Source organism: Lontra canadensis, unplaced genomic scaffold (assembly GCF_010015895.1).
Source record: "Lontra canadensis isolate GAN:19392208 unplaced genomic scaffold, GSC_riverotter_1.0 scaffold2, whole genome shotgun sequence".
In the NCBI taxonomy this organism is placed as follows: Eukaryota; Metazoa; Chordata; class Mammalia; order Carnivora; family Mustelidae; genus Lontra; species Lontra canadensis.
The window spans coordinates 19,898,402-19,924,600 of record NW_022630996.1 but is presented as its reverse complement, the minus strand read 5'-3'; the positions used below and the strand labels follow the sequence as shown (position 1 = coordinate 19,924,600).

Genomic DNA, 26,199 nt, shown 5'->3' with positions numbered 1-26,199 from the left:
ATGAATGTAAACTGCAACCTTTTCTTTAAAATAGGATTAACATTAAAAGCAAAACAAACAAAACGTAAGAAGCTTCCCTACTTCTGACAGATTTCTGACCCTAAGAATGCCGGTGAGCAGGTGAGCAGGGCGGAGGAGCGGCACCGGAAGGACGACGGAAGTGCAAACGTGTATGTTTAGCAAGTATTCTAGAAGTCAAGGATTTGGTTAAGTCACAGGAATACGTGGTGTGGAATGGTACCATACTTAATCCAGATTCCTACGCACGTGTCACATTTGTATTACAAATATTTTATGTAGCATCTGACTAACTTTAGTGTCTATACTTATCCTTTTCCCTTACCAGGGTTTTCAGAAATCCTTCACCTATGGCCAAGTGTCAGAAAGTGACACTTTTACTTTCCACAAACCTTTGGCTTACTTTTATTAGTTGCTACTCAGCTAATAATCAGTTTAACATGATCCATCTCACAAGTAGGGTTGATTATATTGCATTACTAACAATTTAGCTCACAACCTCAGACAGTGGATTAAAATAGCCTTCTTGAAATTATTTCTGACAATCGCCTAAGGACATATTCGTTTCTACTGCCACAGCAAGCGTTTTTTGAAAACAGAAAGAAGTCCCCTTTCATAGCATAGACAAGCTAATAATTTGAAGTGGAAACTATTCATTTGTACACCCTCTAAATTTTCCCAATTATCTTTGTAATGAAAACTGAGAAAGTATTAGTCATCCTTGGCTGAGCTATACTCAATTCTACTTGCCTTTTCTAAATATAATAAAACAACAAACAACCTTAAAGGACATTATTAATTGATTAGACAAGATTTCTTAAAATGTTTTTTATCATCTCATGTAACTTTGGAGCTTCCAGACATTAATAATGAGTCACCAAAATGCTATCATTGATTTATAATGCACATCAGCACATCAGGTTTGGCCCAAGAACTCTGTGGGTCCAGAAGGAAAAAGAAAGATGTTTACAAGTGAGCCATGACAGAAATACACTGAAAACACTTAACAGTAAACAATTAGGCCCAATTCGAGTATAATGAAGATTCAGGTTCATTTTATTCTACAGAACTGCTTCTATCCTTGAAACTTCATGTAGAAAGAGTCCTTAGAGTTAGAATACTATTGAGGGTGGTATAATTTTGCTTCGCCTTTGGGCATATAAGGTAAACATTTTAGAACAAAATTTACAGCTATAGATAACACAGGATCTGATCAATGTTAACACACTTGGCATTAGTTTAAGGCTAATCCACATTGGAAAAACAATCATTTCCAGGATGGAGATCAAGTTTCTTAACACAGTGTTGCCTGTCTGAGTTGCTAGAAAAGATTTCTTATTTAAAAATCGATCCACAGGATGTATTTTCACATTTGTCAGTTTCTTTCCACTTGTGTGCTAGAGGGAGGCACTTTAAGAGTTGTTAATGGTCCTTTTATCAGTGCAAGACACGGAGTTTCAGCAGTGATTGGTAAATATGGCAGGGAATTAAAATGAAATTGTATTAAAAAGTAAACAAATCGTTAAATTAGAAAATTTCGCCAAATCTCGCAATGATCAGTAATTTCTGATTTGAATAACTTCTTTGCTTAAAAAAAGATTAGTAGTTATCACCCACCTATGCCCAAATAAGTGAATATACTACAGCTCCTGATGTTAAGGTATAACGGTTTTGCTATCTGGGCTCGTAAGGGGTCTTAAAATATTGACAAGTTATGTTTGAGTTATGTTTTGAGTAATATTTCAAAATATTGTATTATGCATAGGTCCCAAAGTGTCAGAAAAACTAAAATGTCGAATAGAACATATTGAAAGAGTTTAGTAAAATGTATAAAAATTAAAAGGCTAAAAAACCCACTCCGTTTTAACATGTAAAAATAAATCGAATTGGTTCGTGGGAATCGAGTGGCTTTTTGTTTTGTTTTGTTTTTTAGTTAGTTAGTTGGTATGTACTGCACCCGCCATAACACGTTGAAAAGTAGGTCCTGGTACACACTAAGGAATATCCAACCAGGTAAATACATCAGGGTGATGAGGCCCATGAAATTGAGCGGATAGTGAGAATAGTCCCAAGAACAAGCGCCGCACATGCGGAGTCCCAGACCCCAGGACAACTCCCAAACATAGATGAAGATCACGTAGATGGGTATCCGCTTCCAAGTGCTCCAGCCACGACTCCAGTGGAGATGGAAGTAGAGCTTTTCCACCACGAAACTGCAGCTGCCGTACATAAAGAAGGACCAGAGCGACGTGTGGCCGCTGGTTACCCCATCTCCCTGCCCCAGTAAATTAAAGAAGAAAGTGAAGAAGATCTCATCCAAAAAGCCGTGCATTCCGAAGAAAAGAAAGCGGAGCAGGCCCGGCAGCCCGTGACTGGGGGCTCCCCCGACGCCCCTGCCGCCTCGGGGTAGGTGGCGCGGGCCACCTGCAACCACAGGGGTCCCGGCGCCCCGAGGGGCAGGGGGCGCGCCCGGCCCACGCTGCTGCTGCTGCTGCTGCTCCGGCAGCCGCCGGTACCGCAAGCGCAGGAAGCGGTTCAGAAACACATGGCAGTGGTAGAGAGCGAGCACGTACTGCAGCGCTAGGTCCAGTGTCCCCGGCACTGCCGCGCCCCCCGGCCCGCTGCGCAGGCCGAGCAGCAGCGCCTGGCCGGCCAGGGTCTGCAGTGCCACGTGCGCTGAGGGGTAGAGGAGAAAATTGAAGACGAAGGCGCTGGGGCAGCGCCGCTGCTGCAGGTAGACCTTCTCCAGGGCGAAGTGGGTGAGCGAGTGTAGCAGGCAGCGATAGGGCGAGGAGAAGCCCAGCATCCGGAGGTCCGGGCTGCTAGCGAAGCGCCGAGCCGAGGACACGAGCACGTCCAGGGTGATCCCGTGCATCCCGTAGAAGTAGAGGCGCATCCAGGCGGGCAGCGCAGCGCCGTCGGCCGGCGCTTCAGCAGTGGACAGCGGCTCTGGGCCGCTGGCCGCAGTCTCGCCTCCCGGCCCACAGGGCTCCCCAGGACGCCGGGGCGCGCTGCTCCTTCGCGCGCGACCCTCGCCATCCGCATCGCTGCCCGCCATGGGCTCAGAGGCTGCCCGGGCACCCGAGCCCGGGCCGCCGCCGCCGCTGGGTGCGTGGAGCTGCGGGGCCGACGGGCCGAGCGCCGCGCCGCGCCGCCTCCCGGTCGTTGCCGGCCCCCGGGGGGGCGCGCAGGGAGCTCCGTTCCGGCCGCGGCCGGGTGGCAGCCGGAGCTGGTGTGCTCGGGACACCGCGGGTCGCCCGACTCGCGGAGTCCCCCTGCCGCGGACCCACCGCGCCCTGCCCTCCAGTCTTGGGTGAGGAGCAGCCGGCCGGCGCCCGCGCTCACTCTGCGTGGCCTAACCGGCGCCGCGGCCCGGCGAGGGGTGGTGGTGCTGGGGCTGCGAAGAGGAGTGCAGAGGCTGCTGCAAAACCCCATCTCCACCACTCAGCCCCGCCGCCTGGGCGGCGGGCTCTTGAAGCGTAAAGCGAGCAGCGACGCCCCTTTCCCCGGCCCTCCCCATGCTCCTCTCCGTCTTTCTCCACCGCTCCCGCCTTCGCAGGGTCCCCTCTCCGACCCACCCTCCGAAGCCCAGTCCCGAGGGGGTCCGCTGGCTAAGGCCGGGCCCTGCTTCTCCACCCCCTTTCCCCTCTTCCCCCCGCCCCCTCTGCACCCGGGTTCCGCGCGGTGTGGGAGGTGTTTGTTGGGGCGGAGGAGAAACACCTAACAGGTGTGATTGCAAGATGAGGGGTAATCCCTGTGTAGAAGAACCAGAGCCAGGGCCTGGCTGGCAGAGGCGAATGGCCTAGTGCCACAAACCAGAGGCCGGGCCAGAGACCAAACTGTGGTGCTGTATATTTAATGTTCTAATTCAAAGCCAGCTGTGTCCCAATCACAAAGAATAAACATGAGACTCCACGCCTGCACGCCCCAGCATCTGAAATGTTGTCACGGGGCCTGGTTCACTTTTTCACTCTCTCCCCCTACCAGTCTGCTTTCCTAGGTTAGTCTACTGAGGGCCAAAGACAGAAATTCAGAGCCCCCCAGAATTATGAAACGATTTGAAGCCAGCTGAGTTAGACATTGCTCTGGTTGCCAGAGCCTCCTATCAAGAACAGTACCGTTGCTCACACTGGCATACCCCCCAGTGCTGCTTTTCTCCTTGCAGAACTAGGTCATCGCAGAGATGGAGGGTGAAATAGAGGGTGAGATATTTACTTACTTACTTACTATTTTGAAGAGAGGGTGGAGGAATGTAGAACTTTGGTATGTTGGGGGCTGCACTTTTGAATCCAATTCTGAATTGGATTCTAAATCCAAAACTCAGGTTTAGAATTGAAAAGGATTGAAAAGAACCTTAGGGGTAAATTATACTGATTTATACCAACCCTGCCCCCATTATATCTAGGCAGAAACTAGATAACAGTTCTGATCTGTAAGGAGATGGGATGGTTTTTTGGATGGAAGGCTTTCTGGGGATTTTTTTTTAATTTTAAATTAATTTTTTAATTAATTAAAACATTTTTAATTTTCTAAAAATATTGAGGCCATACCTTCATTTCTTAAAACACTCTCTTCCCCACACTCTCCCCTTACTTATTTCAACCCCTTATGTTAGTCTACAGTTGCTAAATTGTCTGTGATTTAGGTAAGAGAGAAATAAAAGTATGGTGAGAAGAAAAATTGTTAAAGTAGTATCACTTGCATAAGGTCAAAGTAATGATTTTTTTTTTTTCCAGCTTCGTTAGCATGAGGTTTATTTGCAGACTTCCTTTGACAACTGTCAAAAGTCAGTGGGTGGAAACTGCCAGGGACATCATGCCAGGGACAGAAGCCTCAGGTAGAGGCTTGTCAAACCAGCCACAAAACAGGAGACAGTTAGTTGCCCAAGTGCCTGAGCAAGTACAATGAAGAGAAATAATAATGCTAAAAAACTAAGTTCAACTGAGTAACTCTGAAGATCTAATCAGCTTTAATCAATGATTCATGAATTGGGCTGCATCCCATTTAATAAAGAGAAGTAAGCTCCAAGGAGCTGTACAAAATGGAAGACTTATAGGCAGAGACAAGGCAAGACACAAAAGTTGCTAGTAAAAGAAAAGAAAGAACTGTTTTAGGCAAGGTAACCTTCCTTTGCATGGGGGTCTATCACGCAGATACACTAGTGCTGATCAGGAAATTCCAGATGGTATTTAAATTGCATTTCTGTAAGTCTTGGTTTGCTGGCTTGGAGCTCCCTATTGAGCCCCGTATTATTTTTTTAAACACTGTAAACATTTTCATGAACACCTACTATATACAAGATGCTAAATAACTGGGGAAATAATGGGTTATAAGATGCACTCTCTAAGAAGTGTATAATCTACTTGATAGGATAATAAGCTATCATATCTGGATAAAGCCTACCTATGATTATTATTTTTTTAATTTATTTATTTGACAGACAGAGATCACAAGTTAAAGTAGGCAGAGAGGCCGACAGGAGAGAGAGGACGAAGCAGGCTCCCCGTGAAGCAGAGAGCCTGATGTGGAGCTTGATCCCACGACCCTGGGATCATGACCTGAGCTGAAGGCAGAGGCTTAACCCACTGAGCCACCCAGGCGCCCCATACCTATGATTATTATTAATAATAATTATGATCAGCTAGTTCCCTCTTATCCACAATTTCACTTTCCACAGTCCAGAAGCAGATGATCTTCCTTCTGACATTTTATCAGAAGGTCGGTAGTAGCCTAACGCTATGTCATTCACCTCACTTTGTCACAGCATGTAGCCATTTTATCATCTCACATCATCACAAAAAGGATGAGTATAGTACAATAAGATGTTCTGAGGGCGAGAAACCACATTCACGTTATTTTTATTAGAGTATAATGTTAAAATTGTTCAATTTTATTATTGTTGTTGTTAATCTCCTACTATGCCTAATTTAGAAATTAAATTTTGACATAGATAAGGATATACTGGAAAAAAGAAACATAGTATGTATAGTATATACTCAACACCATTGGTGGTTTCAGGCATCTCCTGGGCATCTTGGAACGTATCCCCTGTGGCCAAGGAGGGGAACTACTATACATACCAATGAATACATTTCTTTGAATTATTATTTTACTAAATAAACTCAACCCTCGGCCCAATTTATCAGAAATTAAAAACAAATGCACTTGTTCTCTGCAAGGGAAAGCACTTCATAATGATAGCGTAAATACAGGCATTCAAACATGCATACACTAACTTATTAGACTGAACTTGAATTTTTTTTTAAGATTTTATTTATTTGTCAGAGAGAGAGAAAGTGACAGCACAAGCAAAGGAAGCAGCAGGCAGGGGGAAAAGCAGGCTTCCGGCTGAGTAAGGAGCCTGACATGGGACTCCATCCGAGGACCCTGGGATCATGACCTGAGCCAAAGGCACACACTTAAGCTTAACTGACTGAGCACACATATTTGAAACATGCTAATTTTTAAAATTCGGGAATATGTAATAAAGAGTCTATATTTCACTACTGTTGTCAATGTATTGCTCTGCTGAGTGGGTTAGATTACTAAAAATCTCAATGTTCTGGGTCCTTTTTTTAATCTGTTTCTCATTTATCTTAGGAGAAGTGATATAAAATATAAATTAACAGTTATAAAGCCATAGCAGAAAACACAGCTATTACCTGTTATTCTGTTTCTTTTTATATTTTTGTTGAGGTCTCTCCTTAGTTACACCACTTCAAAATGTATGAAACACTAACTTAAAAAAAAAAAAAGTAGACAAAAAGGATAAAAGGAAAAGTTTAAAAAAGGCATGAGACAAAGGGCAAGAAAACTATTCATTAGTAAATTGCCCTCATTCTTTTCACTCATTGCCTCATTTAAAAAAAAAAAATGAGTATCTTCTGCCATTCTGAAAAGTTAGCCCACCAATGATACCAATTTTTGTTTCTGCTTCATCTTCACATTGTTCTTTTGTTTTAAACACTTCATCTCTGGGTTTCCAAAAGGAAAACTGCAGCATGGGCTTAATGATCCATGATGATTTTATAATTTACAATCCTCACAGCAGACTCCATGATCATAAAATGTGTAAAAACCTTTCTGTGCTGGTCTTTGCTACTGCAAACATTAGGTTGCAAAGATAAACCTGTAAAAGCGGCAACTTGTTGGGAGGTGGTGGTCTTGAGGGGAGGTTAAAAGTACGAAACAGGAATCTGCAATGAAATAACATTGGGTTGAGACTCCTTAGGTTAGAAAGCAGCCATTCAAAATTGATCTGAAACACTGTTCTTCCATGGAAAACACAGCCTTCTTTGATTTCAGAGGCCAAGAAGCAGTCTGAGTAACCATGTCTGTAGAGAGAGAATAATTCCCGTGGAGCCAACACTAACCTTACTGGACTGGCCAGGTTGGGGCAGGGTCATTACTGTGACTAGGGCGAGATCTCTTAATTAGGAGAAGGGCCTTCTGGAGGATTATGACAATCTTCAGTGAACTGTCTAGTGGCCATAGGGTCATGGTTGTAGACTTTTAGATGTATGGAATGCCCGAGACTTTCCACTGCACACCAGGAGAACAAAGGACAGTGAATGGAAAGCACAGCATTTAAAAGAAAGCTTAAGGTAAGTTCAATAGGGTAAGGAATGAATGTAATGACAGAAGAAACAGTGAAAGGCAGCAGCCACATTAACAGTAGATATAAAAACTTTTCTTATTATGGATCGAATTACATACACATGCGCACACACCCCTCTTACATGTCATAATCATCAGACTAAGGAAGGAGCACATTCATCTAAGAATGCTTACAACTGCTGAATGGTGGCTCCCTAAAAATAGCGCCAAAATGACTTGTTGCTAAGGCAAAACTGAGTTGCTTGCTTACCATGGTTAAGGAAGCTTTCTTCCTCAACAAAGTTTTAATAGCATTTTGTCGTGGGAAGGACAATGTACCATTTATGAGGTTTTTGGATTCTGGTTTAAGATAGATCTTTCAATACAAGGGCTTGATTAGAATTAGGTAATGATTATGATATAATGGTTTAGGATTGGCGGACACAAGACTGCTGCTTTGAAGCGAGAGTTTCAGAGTGTTGAGAATAAATAATAAATTTTTATCTCACTGGCCCAGAGCTTCCTAGAATAATAAAGATGTGTTGATGAAGACGATACATGTTAATGAAGATAGCCAAACAATAACATCATGACCACACAGACAATAAGCTTTGGAGATGTAGATGCATGATCTTGGGTTCACACAATCTAAGGGTGAGGACCAGCATGGAATCTGAGGACAGTAATTTGAGTAACGACAGGTAAAGGTAACGAAGAGGTAAGGTTGACACTGAGTGTAGTTAAAATGATGCTCATCCCAGGGGAAGGGAAAGAGAGGTTGACTGATTGTTCAAGAACACAGCTGTGTAAAATATTTGTAAGCATGTGTCTATAGTTTTGCTTTACCTATACTATTCTTTCTTAATTTTGTCATATGCTAAAGTTCCAAATTAAAGATTTGTTTTATATACTCCTTAAACATCTGTGAGAGCAAATGGACCATTAGGAAGCAACTAATAAATTATTAGTGCTCATTGAAAAAAGCAGAAAGATCAAATAGGAGCATGGAAACTTTTTTGAACATGACATTTTTAGGGGATCATCCTGGAAATCTTTCCTACTGTTCCTACTGCATGTCTTTACAAAGCTCCTTCTTTTTAAGTGTACTCCTTTTACTCTTCTTTCTGATAATCTGATTAATGGGGAGTCACATTGATATCAGGACAGTTTCCTTTTGTAACTCCTCCTGGTAGCTTTTTATGTACTTTCATATCGTCATTTTAAATTTCAGGCTTTCTTTCTGTCCCAGAAATGTCTTGGAGCTCTTAGTTTTCAACAGAAAACTGTCTCAGTTAAGGATTATCCCTGAGATTTTACTGAGTGGGGCTCTTAAGGAACAGACTGAATAAATTCTTTTAATTTATAAAGCTTAAGGAAAAACTAAAACAGTAACAAGCTGTTTTGGAAAATCTTGCTTAAAAAATAAAATTTGACTTTGAGCAATACTCAAATCAGTAATACTCCCTTTGTGTAACCTTTGCGTGCCTGCCAGTGCCTCCCCATCTTAGAATGCCCAGGATCGTCCTCTCCCCAGTTAATACCATTATGTTTTCAAAGGAAGTAGCTTATTTTGAATAATAATACTTGAGTACATTGGTAAACCCTTTTATTGGTAAGAGAGGTCATCACTGGTAATGGATACTACTTAATGTGCGTCTACATGTCAGCTGTGCACTTCACAGAGCTTATCAGTAATTCATATAACTAACTGTTCTCTTAATTTTTAACAGATACTGAAACTGAAGCTCAGAAAAGTTACTCGCTCAAGGTGTTAGCCAGCTATGAAGTCATTTCCACTTGAGACCAAAGCTCATTTGCAAGACACTGTGTTATTTCTTATGTTCTCACATTAAAGCCATCTTGAATGAGTTGAAGTTGCAGATTTAATAAAAAAAGATCCATCCTGTTTATAGTGGGCATTAAGAATCCCTAGTCCCTCCCCCAGCTCCTCCACCCCTTTGGCTATCACACATTTTATTTTAATCATCAATCTACACAATCATCTCATATTTTCGTTGTACTTGTTCCATAGCTTTACTTGTTTATTCCCCCCCCCCACCTTTCCTCTGGGTTTCTTTACAAATTAGTAAATGGCTATTTATTTGTACAAATGGAGCTATACAGAAGGGGTTGCTGTCTGTTGTGAAATAGAAGATAGAGGTCAGATTACAGGAAAGTTAAGTTTGGAATGCAAATGTATTCCTGTGGCCTGTTAGGACGTGTCTCTAGATATTGAAGTTCAGCAAAGTCACATCCTGCGGTTCCAGTTAACGCCCCTATTTCTGGTTACCATAACCTAAAAACCTAGGTATGGTTCAGTACAGAGATTTAACTGAAAGACTTGCATGTGTTCATCTAGTTAACAAAGTCTATTTGTACCTGGTCTCCAAACACCTAAGTGCATACTGTACTTCAGTATAGGAAAAAAAAAATACAAGTTGCCAAACACAATTGTTTGCTAATCTGGGATTTGGGGGGGAAATCTATCCAGTTTTTCAAAGGCTTACTTTGCAGTGAGGTGTGATGAGAGGCAGATGAAAGTTAACTGAGCACATACGTCAGTCAGAGAAAACAGGTTATGGAATAGAAATTAAGTTTTACTTGTGCTCAGACTCTGTCATGCTTATTTATTGAGCACCTACTGTATTCTAGGTGTTTAGCTATGAATGGACACTGTAAAGCTGAGCACTACATGGAACTTCCCCTCACTGAGATCACAGTTTAGGTTACGGTGTTTATTCATAATCATTACGAGCAAGATGGTAAGTTCTAGATCTGATTAGCCGCCAGTATGTTAGACTGCCAGGTCCATCCTCACAAACAACAACCCAACTACTCACTTCCTTGCTACGTAAAGGACAGAGCCCTTGCTCACTTGTTTCCGTCTCCATAATCAAGAAGTAGGCAAGTAGGTGGGAGGTTGGTAGGGCAAGTGAGACTTGTTGGCAGCTTGACTAATACCACAATGAAAGGTCTTTCCTCTTCTGTCGGAGTGTTATAAAATCACTTAACCAACTAGTAGTAAAGGTAACATATCTTATAGTTTAACAGTTATGGCATGTCTTAAATTTTTTTTTTCAGTCATTATCTGATTTTGCCCTCAGTCTTGTGACAACAGAGGTAGAGGTATTTTTCTAATTCATTTTTATCACGTAAAACCAGAAAATGCAACTTGCCAAAACTCACACACTGTTAGTGGCAAGGTTGTTTCTTTCTTTCTTCTTTCCTTTCTTTCTTTTTTTCTAAGGCAGGTATTTATTTATTTATTTATTTCACACACACACACACACACACACACACACACACACACACAGAGTGAGCACAAGCAACGGGGAGCAGCAGCAGAAAGATGGGGAAGCAGGCTCCCTGAAGAGCGGAGAGCCCCATGCTGGGCTCACTCCCACAACCCAGGGATCAGGGCCTGAGCTGAAGGCAGCTGCTTACCTGAATGAGCCACCCAGGCACCTCAGGGTTGTTTCTCACCTAAACTCCAAAACCTCCTTCCTCCAGACTACACTCCCCATCTTATAAAATGTCTCCCGCCCACTGGAGGGTTCTCAGTGCCTGCACTGGCTGTGTGAAACAAGGTCACTGATCAGCACTCAGAATAGAGGAGTGATTTTCACTTGAATTCCAGAAGACAGGTGAAGGATTCCTGAGTCAGTCCCGCTGGCCAATAGCCTGGCCTTCTTTGGCTCGCTGGGGAGGATGCGATTCCTAGAACTCTGGGTACTCTTGGCCTTCCTTAGCTAAACTGCTGGTTCTGTTTCCTGCCAGGTGATGGCTACTGGGTGGTTTTCTTCCTCTCACTGTAGTTATTTGGCCTGACCTGTGTGACCGTGTTTCTTCTGTGAGTCACGTTGGTGACATATTGCCTTCCTCTATGGTGATGACTGCTACAACTCTTGCTTTAGGGAATATGTACTTCTTATATTTATATCCTATGTAAATTTTATTTATAAGAACTAAATGTATATTTACATATATTTTTCTTCATTCAACAAACAGTTATGGCACATGTATGTGCGATATTTTGTGTTATACCTTGGACATAAAAAAATGAATATAGCAAAGTCTACTCTTGAAGTTTCAAGTATAGCTTACTATAAAAGATATACTTGTTTATTGAATAAATTGGAACTATATAAAAGTAGAAAGTAAAAGAAGTACACATTCCCCATGATACCATTACCCATAGATAACCATTGTTAATATTTGGTATGTAGTCTTTTAACAATATTATAGTATCACCAAAGAAGATTATATTATGCATTTCTTTATAATTAGTAATTTGCTGTTGTCACTTATTGGTGATTAGGGGTCATCTTTCCATTTGGTAATCTGCTACATCGTTGGTTATGATGACAAAAGATTCCTTTGTAGAGATAACCCATAATTTGTTTAGCTAATCCCCAATTTTTGGCTAGTTAGGTTTTTTCAAAAAGTTTTGCTGTTATAAATGTCTATGTGACAGCATTCCCTTAATTATTTTTTTCATGTAGCCATGTTTATTTACGTAGACTACATACTTTACAGTTCAAATGGAGAATCAAAGTTATACACATCTTAAGGCTTTGGCTTTTACTAAAAAGCTCACCAGTAGCCTTGCTGGCACCTTTGAAAACTTTTGTAGAACGAGACTAGGAAGTCATGGCTGGTGGGAGGCTGGCCTTATGGTAGAGTCTTGGTGTTGAGAATATACGTTTGGGATGTGCCATGTGATGTGTGGTACTGATTGGACAGTAATAGAGATACGCTGTGAAAAAATCTAAATATATGTATTATTTTGAACAATATACTGTTACTTCTATCTCTCCACATACAAAATTCCCTTGCTCACCTCTCCCTCTAACAGGTACTTCCTGCCCTCTCTTCTATTATCTCTCCTTTATGTCCAGGTTGTATACATACCTTTTTGTGCCAATTATGTCACAACCAAAACATGATATTTATGCTCAAGCATCTCACCATCTAGTGAGGGATATGGATAAATAGAGACTACAAAGCTAAATAATACGAAGTATGACAGAAAAGCCTGAGTGTGTTTGCACACTCAGGAAAGGGGACCAGACTCTAATTAGGAATAGGATCATCTGGGCCACCTAGGTGGCTCAGTCATTAAACGTCTGCCTTTGGCTCAGGTCATGATCCTGGGGTCCTGGGTTCAAGCCCCTCATCAGACCCCTTGCTCAGCGGAAAACCTGCTTCTCCCTCTCCCACTCCCCCTGCTTGTGTTCCCTCTCTCGCTGTCTCTGTGTCAAATAAATAAATAAATAAATAAAATCTTAAAAAAAAAAAAAGAAATAGGATCTTTCTACTCTTCCAATATACTAACTTTGACCCCTGAATATCTCTCAGCCCCCATATTTAGCAATTATTTATTTGCTACTTTGCTAAATAATAATTTAGCAATTATTGTATACTATTTTTACTCTCCAAAATCTCTTTTAAAACATTTTTATAGTTTATTGTCTGCTTTCCACTTCCAACGTTATCACCCTTGTTCCAGACAGAACTATTCCAATAACAGGCTGATCTACCCAGCCCAAGTTTCTTTATCCTCCTCCAGTCTATCTTGGATACTGCTATCAGCGTAACCTCCCTTAAGATTTTAAGATTTCATCACCCTAATCAAATACTTTCAAAAGGTTTCCCTGACTTATAGCCCAGAACCCAAGCTCTTTTTCTTGATCATCAAGACCAAGTAATGATCAGCTTTTGCAGCCTTATCTCTTGTACTCATCTTTAATAATCTTCATCAGACCCCCTCCTACTTCAGTAAATCCTATCCATTCGCCAAGGTCTGTTCATATCGATACCTCCATAAAACTGGGCCAGACTTCACTTGCCTGAAGTATTCTGGCTGTTGATATATCATGAATTTTATCATGTACTGCCTTTTTTTTTTTTTTTTTTTTTTGAGAGATTGAGGGAGAGGGAACATGTGTAGGAAGGGGCAGAGGAAAAGAGAGAATCCCAAACAGGCTCGGTGCCCAGTGTGGAGCCCAACAAAGGCCTCGATTCCACGACCCTGAGATCATGACCTGAACTGAAATCAAGAGTTAGATGCTTAACCGACCCAGGTATCCCCATCATGTATTGCTTTTATTGTTACTCTGAATTTTTTAGAATGTCTCATATCTGTGTTTTGTTATATTGAAAACTTACTTGAGTCACAAACACTGTCAGCCTCTCTATAGCTCCTAGGACATAAACATACACAGAGAGGAGGTCATTCAATTTCTGTGGATTCTGATGTTGATTTAAGTGAGCTACTGTTTGGACATTCTCAGTCTTCTCCGATTAGATTATATGTAGATAAAATCTAATAATATTGATATGAACTAGGTCATGTACATTTCTTCTCCCATTCCACATTTTAATAGCCAGAGCGTAGAACATCTAACTGAGTTCCAAACAAGGTCTTCTTCCTTCTCTTCATCCTCTCCTTCTGCTAAGGATTTCTAGGGAGGAGAACCTCTTTCCTTCTCACTACCAGGCTGCATAAATCCTTCTATCATGGAATCCTCTTACCTAGGAATCTTTTGTAGAAAATCATGGTGGGGGAGGGCAGAAAGGAAGGAAGGAAGGAGAAACATGTAGAAATGTAGAGAGTAAGTATGATCGTGTCTGGCCATCCAACCATTCCTTACGCTCACGTACACAGCAGACATCATCATGACAGCAGTTTGAGTCCAGAGTTTGCCTCTGAATCCCATTCAAAAGAATGATACAAGAAGACATCATCAATTAAGAAAAATGAATTGTATGTGGTATTTCCATTCTAGAGTGTATATGGGGCATTTATCTCTTTTTGGGTAAATTAGATGTATGGTCATTTGCATTTATACACATATGCTCTCATGATTGGGGTAACTATTTATTCTATAAAAGTTCTCTCTCTGGTAAGCAAATCCTCATAGTAGAATTTTTGAGATCACAAGCTTTGCTAGTACATTAAGGATGTTATTTTCTGAGTTACACACAACTATTTTTTAATATTACATGACATGAGGTGAGTTCTTTTTTGTGTTTAAGGCTAAAAAAATCATTGTTTGGAGCCAGAATCAACAATTCAGAAATAAGTGGGTTAGAATTTGCATAACATTCTTAAATTGAGTTTCAACAAAACTATTAGACCATCAGGTATTTATTTTATAGCAGGGATCTAGGCTCATTCAGTACAGTTATGTATAGACAGAATTTTTTTTTTTTTGTATTTGCATAGTATTTTATAGTCTACAAAGTGCTTTCAGACTTCTTTTCTCATTGGTTTCTTGAAACAGTGTGTGATAGGCAAGAAGTACCATTTACTGCTAGGGAAATTCCGAAATAGGTAAGTTGTATATCAAGGGTTAAAATAACTCTTGGAGAGGCTGAGGCCAGACCCAAGCCTAGATGTGTTTTTAATTTAGCTTTTATTTAATTTAAAAAACAAATAACATTTTATATGTACTATACTTTGATTTAAAAAATCCAATACTTTCATATCTTCAATATTTATAAGGTACAAAAGGTTATGCAGAGAAAATTTCCCTCTGAAATATGTCCCCCACCCACCCATTTCCTTTTGGGGCAATATTATTAGGTTGGTATTAGTTAGTTGGCTATCTAAGCAGAGATATTCTATGCATATACTAGTGAACAGAAGCTTCCTCTACATTTTTTATGCTAATGCTAATAAACTGTATACTTTATTCTGTACCTTATTTTCTTCACCTATTAACTCTGCATAGAAGGCATTCCAGATCTATACATAAAGAACTCATCTTCAGTTTTTATTTGAAACAATGAAGTAGTATTACATTGATCAAGTGAATCACTGTAGGTCTAACCAGGCCCTTACCAATGAGCATTCAAATGTTTTAAAATCTTATGTCATGGTAAAAATGTTTTAATATATACAAACATACAGATGACCAATAGGCACCTGAAAAGATGCTCAATATCACTAATCATCAAGGAGACGTAAATCAAAACCATAATGAGATATCACCTTATACCTCTCAGAGTGACTAAGATAAAAATAGACAATGGCTAAAATAAAAAAGACAAGAAATAACAAGTGTCAACAAGGATGTGGATAAAAAAGAACACGTGTATATGTGGTGGGAATATAAATTGGTACAGCCACAGTGGCAAGCAGTATGGAGGTTCCTCAAAAAACTAAAATAGAAATACTATACAATCCAATAATTCCACTATTGGGTATTTACCCTAGAAATGAAAATGAAAACACTAATTTAAAAAGACATATGCAACCCTATGTCTACAGCATTATTTACAATAGTCAAGATATGGAAGCAACCTGATTGTCCAGGGATAGACAGATCAATAAGAAAGATGTGACACATACACACACATACACACACAGAGGAATATTATTCAGCCATAAAGAGGATGAGATCGTACCCCTCTGGAGATAAAATGAATGGGCCTAGAGGGTATTACGCTGAGTAAAGTAAGTCAGACTGAGAAAGACAAATATGTTTTCACTCATATGTGGAATCTGAAAGAAAGCAGCAACAAAGGAATAAGCAAACAAAAAGGAGAAATCAGGCCTATATAGTGGGCCAAGGGGAAAGGGAGATACAGGCTTCCAGTTAGGGAATGAATAAGTCATGGGAATAAAAGGCACAGCATAAGGAATACAGTCAATGATATTGTAATAGCATTGTATGATGACAGACAGTAGTTGCATCTGTGGCAAGCATAGCATAATGTATAAACTTTTTTTAATCACTATGTTGTACACCTGAAACCAATGTGACACTCTGTGTCAGCTATACTCAGATTTTAAAAAAGGTACAATAAAAAAGCCTTAAACACAAGTCATTTCACAATGTAGGAGTATAAATGACTTAAAGATATAGCAGTGAGGCTATTAGGTGAAAGGATGTGTACCTTTGTAGTTATAGATATTGCCAAATTGTTCTCCTAAGAAATTGGATCAATTTGCATTCCCACCAGGATTATGAAAGGGCCTATTCCCACATAATCTTGCCAATAATATTTTGTTACATATTTTCATGCTTCAGTATTTCATTGGTAGTTCTAATTTTTAATTGTCATATTTTGTGTACAGTGGGGCATTATGCAAACATAGACGAACTATTTGTCTTTCTCCTTCTATAAACTATCTTTTCATATCTCTTTCCATTGGGGTGATAGGTCTTTTTTTAATTTATCAACAACAGTTTTCATGTATTAGGGAAATTCATTTTTTGTGTGATGTATAAGACCTCTGGATCTAAATTTCATGTTCCTGCCATTATATTAAATAAATAAAAAATTATTTTTAATGATAGTGATTTCAGAACTTGCAAATCTTTCAGATTATTTATCTATGGGCATATAATGATACTCCCTTTGTTTCTTTCTTATCTCATCTCTATAATTACCCTTTCTTTTCTATCTCATCTCTGTAATTACCTTATAGTGTCAATGAATTTCAACTTCCCTCTGATTTCCCGTATTTCTTTCTTCCCCATTTTTTTTTTTAAGATTTTACTTATTTATTTGACAGTGAGAGACAGACAGTGAGAGAGGGAACACAAGCAGGGGGAGTGGGAGACAGAGAAGCAGACTCCCTGCTGGGCAGGGAGCCCTTCATGGGGCTGGATCCTGGGATCCTTGGATCATGACCTGAGCCAAAGGCAGACACTTAATGACTGAGCCACCCAGGTGCCCTAATTTTCCGTATTTCTGAAGCATCTTTAGGGTACTTTCTGAAATCCTAATCTTCCCTCTGAGTACTCCTTCTTAGCAAAAGCCACTTCCCTTTTCTGAATTTTTTTTTACCCAAATACCTGAAAACAACTTCTAAATTTTAGAATTTCACAGTGGCATAGATCTTTCTGCAGAATCTAAGCTATCTGGGCCCTTGGATTTTTCTGGGGGTGTGTGATAGCAAGTTGTATTTCCTGAGTTATTCCTCTTCACACCTGACCCATGGCAGTTGTCCTGCTCTAAATCTACCTCTCTAGCATGGTGTACCTCTCCCTGTCCGCTGACCCACTGGATCTGTCCCGGAAAGAAACTATTGTACCACTTTTTCCCATGCCCTCCTGTCCACGGATGAATTTTAGTGGATTATGGTTAGCCAAATACAAATCCTGAAAACATAAAGAACAGATTGTAATTGACAAACCCTTTGTTTTCAAGTTATTTATGTGGCTTTTCAGCAATAACACAAAGCTCTCTTTGTCTCTGAAAAACAGAAAGTACTTCTTAACTCACCAAGTATTTAAATCTGCTCAATATGATGGGTGGGCTAATGCGTGAATGTGGGCCTGGCACAAAGGAAGTGCCGTGAAAGACTCCTTCTCAAGCCCTATATGCTGCTCGTTTTGCTACCATGAGCGGCACTTAGGTAAAAGGTTGAGAGGAATTAAAGAATGTTTAAAGATTTACAGTGGGAATAATTCAAGTAGTTAGGAAATTAAGTCTATAAAGAAAGGCATAAGGATCCACGGCTTTTTAGCCTGCAAGAGAGGTCTCTAGAGTACTTTAATAATGTGTTTCTGGGTCATAAAATAAACATGGAAAGAATGGTGCTTATGTGGCCTTTACCTGGGGATGAGGGAAAATGAGCACATGAATGAGAAGGAAGAATACAGGTTAGAAATGAGATAATGCTTTGGCTGAATATGCTCATTTAAAAAATAAGGATGTGCTCTTTTCTCTACAGATACATAGTTTAATAAGAAGTTAAAAAAAAGAAACAGCTGATTTTTATCTGTGTGGGGTACCTTTGGAAGGTCAGAGAGCTAGATTGTTTCCTAACACTTATTGATAATGATTATGGCCTCTGCTGTCGGATTATTTGGACTGAATCCTAGCTCTACTTCTTCCTGTTTGGATGACCTTGGGCAAACCTCTCTCCTCATTTCTCCTAACCTCATTCCTCACTTCTAAATTAGTCATAATGATAGTGTTGATATGAGGATTATATGAGATAATGTACATGCCCTAGTTATGATTTGGTTTTGTTTTAAAAGGCAAAATATCCAAATATTAGTAGTCCAAACAAGACAAATTATTTTTGTCTCATGAATAATTCTCACTAGGTGCCTGGGGCTGGTTCTCACTAGGTTCCTGGTATGCAGGTACTAGCTCATGTGGTTGCTGTACTATGGGTGACTTCTTTTCTAAGTATCTGTCTCTCCTAGCCATGTAGTTGTCTGCATTCTTGCATCAAGAAGGATAAGGAAAGGGCTTTTTTGAGAACACTTCTATTTCCAGGGCATTGGTCAGAATTTAGTCGCATAATGACAGCTAGCAAAGGAAGGTTGGGATGCATAGTCTCTTTCCAAGTAGCAATGTACCTAGCCACAAACCATGGGTTCTCTTAGTATAGATAAAGGGGAGTATAGTTATGAGGGAGGACATATATTTAGAAATAGCAACTTCTGCTACAGAGTACAAAATGCTTGGCATAGAACCTAGCAACAAAAACTCTTACAATCGTCACCACTGCAAACTCAGATTCATATATCCAGTATTCCATCAGCTATTTACAGCTGGGGGTTAGTGCCACCTCAACATTTCTGAAAATGAAGTCATTTGATCACTCGTTACTCCCTCTCTTCCACTGTTTCCCCTCAGAGAATATGATCTCTGCCTTTCCTAGTCTTGGCTAATGGCATCACCACCTATCCACCTTGAAGTCTTCCTCTGCTCCCCATTTTGCTATACTCACTACATCTAAGCAGTTTGAAGAACTATCTGTTCTCCTTGGGAGATGTCCCTTGGATACAGCCTCTTTTTTTCTACCCTCATTATTCACTACTTTAACTTCACAACTCTTCAGGGCCCTTCCTAGTCTGACTCCAACTTGGTATCCAACCCAACACACCTTGTATGCTTTGTACTCTGTGTTAAAAAAAACAAGCAAACAGAGGCACCTGGGGGGCTCAGTCAGTTACGCTTCTGACTTTGGCTGGGGTAATTTTCCTAGGGTCCTAGGATCAAGAACTGCATCTCCCTCTTCTGCTCCCCCTCTTGTACACACACACACACACACACACACACACACACACATGCACACACACACACGTGTCACTCTGTCAAATAAATTAATTAAATCTTGGGAAAAATTTTTCAAAAATTTTCGGCAAATTTTGAACAAATGTTTAATACAGGATTTAATTTTTAACAAAGATTGTGATAAAAATCTACATAGGCATCTAGCTTTAAATACTGCAATCAATGCAAAATCAGAAACACTTTTCTGAATAGGGCATCTCTATATGTGTCTCAACAAGTGAAACAGTTGCCCTGGGGTGGGGGGAACCCATGTATGTTCTTTCATTTATATTCATTTCATTTACAATCTTCTCTCTGAAGCCTATAGACTCTCAGGAAACTGAGACCATTTCAGAGATATCTGCTTCTGCTCCAACTTCTCCCCCATACTTTGCTAAAGATTTGCACATGATCCATAAATGAATTAATCTCTTGTAATAAAAATAAACTTGCTTTATAGGCAGTTGAGCCCTAGCTATTTGGTCATTGTAAGTTCCTAATCACTCTCCTTTCTGGTCTGTTAAATGTTCAGACTCTTTTCCTTTGCTGTGATCCAAACTTACACAAGACTTTGAATCCAGAATTTGGAATCTGAATTATCATGTCAGTCTTATTTTCTTAACCCAATAGTCTGTTTGAAAAGGCATTTCCTTCAATGTAAGGGACCTAATGCAGACTCCAGCTATATGCACCTAACTAGGGGAGGATAAGAGTTAGGAAACTTTAGTTGTTAGTTTAGACTCTGGAGTTGCAATGGTGTAATTCTAGCTCCATCACCTCCTGGCCATGTGACCTTTGGTAAGTTCCTTAGCACCCCAGTGCCTTTGCTAAAGGGGGGTTAGCTTAGTGCTGTACTGCTCTTGGAGTTTTTATTTTTGTTTTAAAGATTAAGTGAGTTAATATGTGCCAACCTCTTAGACCAATGCCTGGTTCATAGCAGATACCAAGAAACGATAGGATTTCAAGTGCTTAATGCTTGAGTTCTATTTTAGATTGCCAGATAAAATACAGAATATTTGTAGAACACTATCAAATGGTAATATTTCTGTTCCTTATATTGCAGATCAGGAAATAGGCTTAGAATGGTTTGAAATTTCTCAACTAAACAGTGAGCTGGAATTTGAACCTAGATCTTTCTGTTTCTCAAAGCTGAGCTCTTTCTACATTATCAGACACCTGGAAATTAAGGCTTAAATTTAGTTTGAAATTCCAATGGATATGCTTTCAGGGGACTAAAAAAAATATATCAGCTGGTGCTGAAGTTAGTATGTGTCAAATTCACAAATGCTTTAACTTATTCGGGTTTCCTCCTTTCCTTCCTCCAGAATAGGCACAACTAAAAGTTCTAATTGAACTAACACTAAATTATTTCCTTCCTGAATTATAGCCAATCTTCTCCCTGATAATAAAAAAGAGTCTTTCCTTCTTGGATTTCTCATTCTTTGTTTTTGTACAATACAATGTGGTTGTTGTCATTATTATTACTGGGAATCCAGGTCTACCAATAATCAAAAAATTATATTTATTGTGTACATATTATGTGCCAAAATGTGCTAAATGACCCATATATAACTTCATTTAACCCACTCAACAATCAAGTAACTTGCCGAGGGGGTATTTGGCAATGTCTGGAAAGAACTTGTGATTGTTCCAAGGGGAGGGGTTATACTGGCATCTAACGAAGAGAGAGACCAAGGGTGCGAAAAACATCTTATAAAGCAAAGGACAGCTCCTTACAACAAAGAGCTATCTGGTACAAGATGTCAGTAGTGCAGAGGGGAGACAGGCAGTATAAAGTATTATGGCCTCTGTGTTATAGATGGAGAAAGCTCAGAGAGGTTAAATAACATGCCTAAGGTTACGTAGCCTATAAATGAGAGAGCCAGGCTGGCAGCTAGATATATTTAGCTCCAAGCCCATGTTTTCCCCCATAAAGAAGGAAAGAGAATTTCAGTGTAGAGAAGGTGGAGGTTAGTACATATATACTGACAACCATAAAATTACTTTAAGGGATAATTAAATGAAAATACATGATTACTAAGTGGAGTGTTTAGCAAAAGCTTCTGACCTTGCTATGACACCTGAAGTTAGTGTCTACAGGACTTGATATAGGGATAGAGAAGTAAAACTGTAATCATGTCAGGAAAAGACAATCATTTTTTTTCTTTTACTTAATCACTTTCTTTTTCATTTCTGAAAATGTTTTTGCTAGTTATTGAAGCTTGACAAAAGATATGGGCAATCAGATGAAATTATTCAGGTTTCCAGGAAAGAAGATCATCAAAAAGTGTTCCATCATAGCTTCACTAAAAATGGACACATTATAATGGATCCAAAATTGATACCAAGAAAGACTTGATATTATGGTGGTAAACTGCCTGAAATGCTAAACAATCTTAAATGAGTTAGTCGTAGTTTAGAAAATATAAATAGAGCATTTGGCTTATTAAAAAACATGACTGTCTGCTGACTAGGCTTATTTTAAGGCTCATGTAAGCAATCGACAGAGACTGAACCTAAGTATTCTAGACTTTTGTTCACAAAGAAGAACCGTAACCATAGTATTTCCATATTATCAAGTGGCAGAACATGGCAATGATTCTATATGGAAATTAAAGACAAGGTCAGATGTTACCTCTAGATTTTGGAACTTGGGGGGACAGATGGAATAGAGAGATTTCCAACTGTAAGGCAGGGTATAGCTCTGAAGATGATGTCTTTAAGCCAAGAAGGCTTCAAATGTAATCCCCTGATCCACCTAGACTGGTTTATGGAGGCCCTACCAAGTATTTCTAGAAGACCCGCTAACTCACTTTTCAGAGCATTTACCAACAACATTATTTTTGTTTATTATCTGTTTCCTTTAGACCATATGCTTTGTAAGGACAGGGTTTGTGTCTAACTTTTATGGTATTAGACATCTGCTTAATGAATTCCTGAATGTAGAGAAGTTTTCAGATATAGGTAGTATAAAGAGATTTGCAGATAATACAAAAGAGCACCTATGGGGGGGGGGCGGTAAATAGATATATATGTAATTCATGTACCCAGAGAAATGAAAATGAAGAGAAGAGAAAAGGAAGGATGTAGATTGAAATCAGAAGTAGAATAAGAAGCTAAAGATAGATTTCTAAGAAGCATTCCTAGCGATCAGGCCACAAGAAACAAAGGGCCTTATTTGAAGATATATTTTTTGAACCCATAGAATAGTAGATGAGCAGGGTCCTAACACTTTCTCTTTCCTCTTCCTAAATTATGCAGTTCTCACTTCCTCCAGCTGAGATGTACTCAAGAAAAAGAAACGACTTGGTGGCTACTTTGATTGTCACATTTACTACATGTTGAAGGAGGTCACTGAGAGAACATGACCACCAGTCGACTCTTGATCTGGACCTAGGCAACTGGAGGCTCCTCACTGCCTCCCGTGTCCTTGCATGTTCTGCCCACTGTTTCTATAGGGGAGCTGTTTCCAAGGATATAGCTTTCGGGGAGTACTGTGTTACTGAGACCATCTGGACTGGATATGTGACTGGTTAAGATCCTGGAGGTTAGGTTCAGAGATCTGCTGTCTTGAGGCCACCCAAGACAAACTTCATCAATAAGTTCCCTTGGTTATTAAACCTGCCATCTACCAATCTGGAATGGTCTGCCTCTTCCTTGGTCTCTCCTTTCTTTCTGTGTATGGGGGCCAGTTTATGACCCAGTGTGTCTGTCCACGTTGAAGTGAATGCACCTACAATGTAAGCAGTTGCTCTTGGGCAGGTTTTGGTATTTGTAATAATATGAATTTTTAATATTTTGATTCCTTAAGAAAATTTTGCTTAAATAAGTTATGGGTACATTTTTGCTTTGTTGGAAAACATTTTAAAATTTATTTCCTAAAAACTTGATCATTTACTTATATTATTAGAATAACCCACTGCTTTGAGAAAGAAGAGTGTGATGAGCACAAGGAACTAAAGTAAAGGTGTTCTATACTATAGCGCGCTTGCAAAATCAGGTCAGTGAGGAAATAGGGTTTCGGAACTTCTGAAATACCTCAGCAGGGAGAAGTCACTGAAAGGAGAACTGTACTGGATGAGTAATTGGAGTATCTCCACGTTAGCTCACTGTTAGAGCTACCTGAGAAGTTGTTTTCACTGATTGTTGTCTGGGTTTAAAGAAAACATAATGAGTTCAAGTACATATGGCGACAGCAAAATCTTATAAAAGAAAAGAGTTCAAGGGGTACATACTTTGCTGTTGCTGAGTCATGTATTCTATAAGGCCTTGGTGATTGTGTAATTCCCTTGGCTGAACTTTGGTGTGACAGAGTTTTTCTCTGCTCTATGCCACAGACTTGCCGTTGGCCATTCTTAATATTATAACTGTGTCAAACCTAATTTTGTGTAAGAAAAACACACGCACTAGAGTCATGAAGTGACTTGTTCAGGATCACGCAGGATCACATGACTGATGCTCAGATAAATCTCCAGTTCACACATCTGGCCTCCCGATTTAGTCCTCTTGTTCCTACACTGTGCAGCCTCTATAACGTGCCAAAGAATGACTGACAAAAAGAGAGACGAATATACAGATTCATTCTCACTCTGAGGGTTACAAGAAAAAGTATCTGCTGTTTGGTGGGCTATAAAAAACTTAAAAAGAAACAAACAAAACAAAATCAACCTTTGTGGAGTTTTTAGTACAGACCCACATTAAGATTTAAAGTCCAACGAACCTTGTTGGTGACATTTTAGAACTATCCTGAAATAACAGACTAAATATATACTAATAGCATGATAAAGTATAGTTCACATAATTTGAAGGATGACATAAAAAATCAGTTAGTAGTATAGCTAAGGAATTTAGTATCTTTTGTGTATGTGTGCTTTAATCATCGAAATAGGACACACACACACAAAAAAACCCTAACATATAACTCCAAAAAGAACAGCTGTGGAAATATTTTGAAATACTGAAGTACACGACCTTCTATTATGGTGGTAGCTCAGCATCTTTTCCAAAGATACCCAGGTATAACTTAACTAAGATTTAGAAAAAGAAATGTATAAAACATTAGAAATGTACCAAAAAACCCACCAAAATCCCCAGGAAATCGATCCTATTTCATCCTATAAAATAGGAAAAGCAAAGGGTCTGTTTTGCTGCCCTTTTAAACAGGACACCTGATCTAAAAACTGAAAGGAAAATAATAATCTAAGATGGGAAAACACCAAAAGGAGTTAATTCCTGTTAGATCTAATTCCATGTATCAGTTTTCTATTGCCTCTGTAACAAACGACCACAAACATGGTGAAATGATACAAAAATCTATCTTATACTTCAGTAGGTTAGAAGCATGACCTGGGTCTTCCTGAGCTAAAATTGAGGCATCCACAGGACTGCACTGCTTTCTGGAGTTTCCAGGGGAGAATCAGTTTCTTTGCCTTTCCAGTTTATAGAGACTACCTACACTTTTGGGATCTTCCTCCATCTGTAAAGCCAGCAATGCATCTCTCTGCCTATTCTTCCTAGTCCCATCTCCTCTGACTCCCCTCTGCCTTACTCTTTTACTTTTAAGGACCTTGTGATTACACTGTGGCCTCCTGGATAAGTCAGGCTAATCGCCCACTTCCTAGATCCTGAACCTTAATCCTATCTGCAAAGCCCCTCCCTGCCACATAAGGTAACATATTCATAGGATGTGTTTCTCGTTGTGGGGCCATTGTTCTGCTTACTGAAGTCCATGTAGTTATTATAAAATATTAAACAAAAAATTTTAATTGGAGCTCTGGTAAGACACTTAAAAATTACTTAAAGTTAACATATGTACATGGTTAGGACACCTGGGTGGCTCAGTCAGTTAGGCATCTGCCTTTGGCTCAGGTCATGATCCTAGGGTTCAGGGATCGAGTCCCACATCAGGATCCTTGCTCAGCGGGGAACCTGCTTCTCCCTCTGCCTGCTGCTCTCCCTGCTTGTGCTCTGACAACTAAATAAATAAAATCTTAAAAAGATATATATATATATATATATATATGATATATACACAGTTAAGACAGTAAAGTTGTACTGAAGGTTTTACCCTACCAACTAATATCCCTCTCTAGAAGTTGCTACTTCTACAACTTCAGTTTTTAGTTATTTTAGTGGTTAGCTCTATGTCTCCAAATAAATCATATATAATGCGGTTTCCTGACTTACCAACCTCAACACTTCCTAGTGTCGCCCTGTTGTGAGTCATGAGGGTTTACCTCACACAACTCTCATACCTGTCACCACTCCTCATGGAACTTCCTCAGGAAGGGGGTATGCAGATAAATCTGTCAGTGCTTTCAGACAGAAAACTTATTTTTCATTCTCTCCCACCTGATTAATGGTTTGACTGGGCAGAGAATGCTAAGTTGGAAAAAATCTTCCCACAGAAACTTGAAAACATTGCTATGCTATTTGGTGCTGCTAATAAAACAAAAAGGAACCAATGCTTCTTTGTACACAATTTTCCTTTCCCAGTCCTCTCTGGAAGCTTGTAATATCTTTTAACCTTTGGAGTTGTACAGTTTTATAATAATGTGC

General features: G+C 39.8%; 1 protein-coding gene across 1 annotated transcript; it reads right to left on the bottom strand.

Annotated features, from left to right (window-relative positions):
- Positions 1 to 1,939: 1,939 nt before the first annotated feature.
- On the bottom strand, positions 1,940 to 3,106 carry TMEM229A (transmembrane protein 229A). The gene has a single exon (XM_032870137.1). The coding sequence runs from the start codon at positions 3,074 to 3,076 to the stop codon at positions 1,952 to 1,954; it is 1,125 nt and encodes a 374-aa protein (XP_032726028.1). The 5' UTR covers positions 3,077 to 3,106; the 3' UTR covers positions 1,940 to 1,951.
- Between the last annotated feature and the right edge of the window lie 23,093 nt (positions 3,107 to 26,199).

Bases quoted from the DNA above. Each gene is read 5' to 3' on its own strand.
- TMEM229A (XM_032870137.1), bottom strand. From the start codon at position 3,076: ATGGCGGGCAGCGATGCGGATGGCGAGGGTCGCGCGCGAAGGAGCAGC.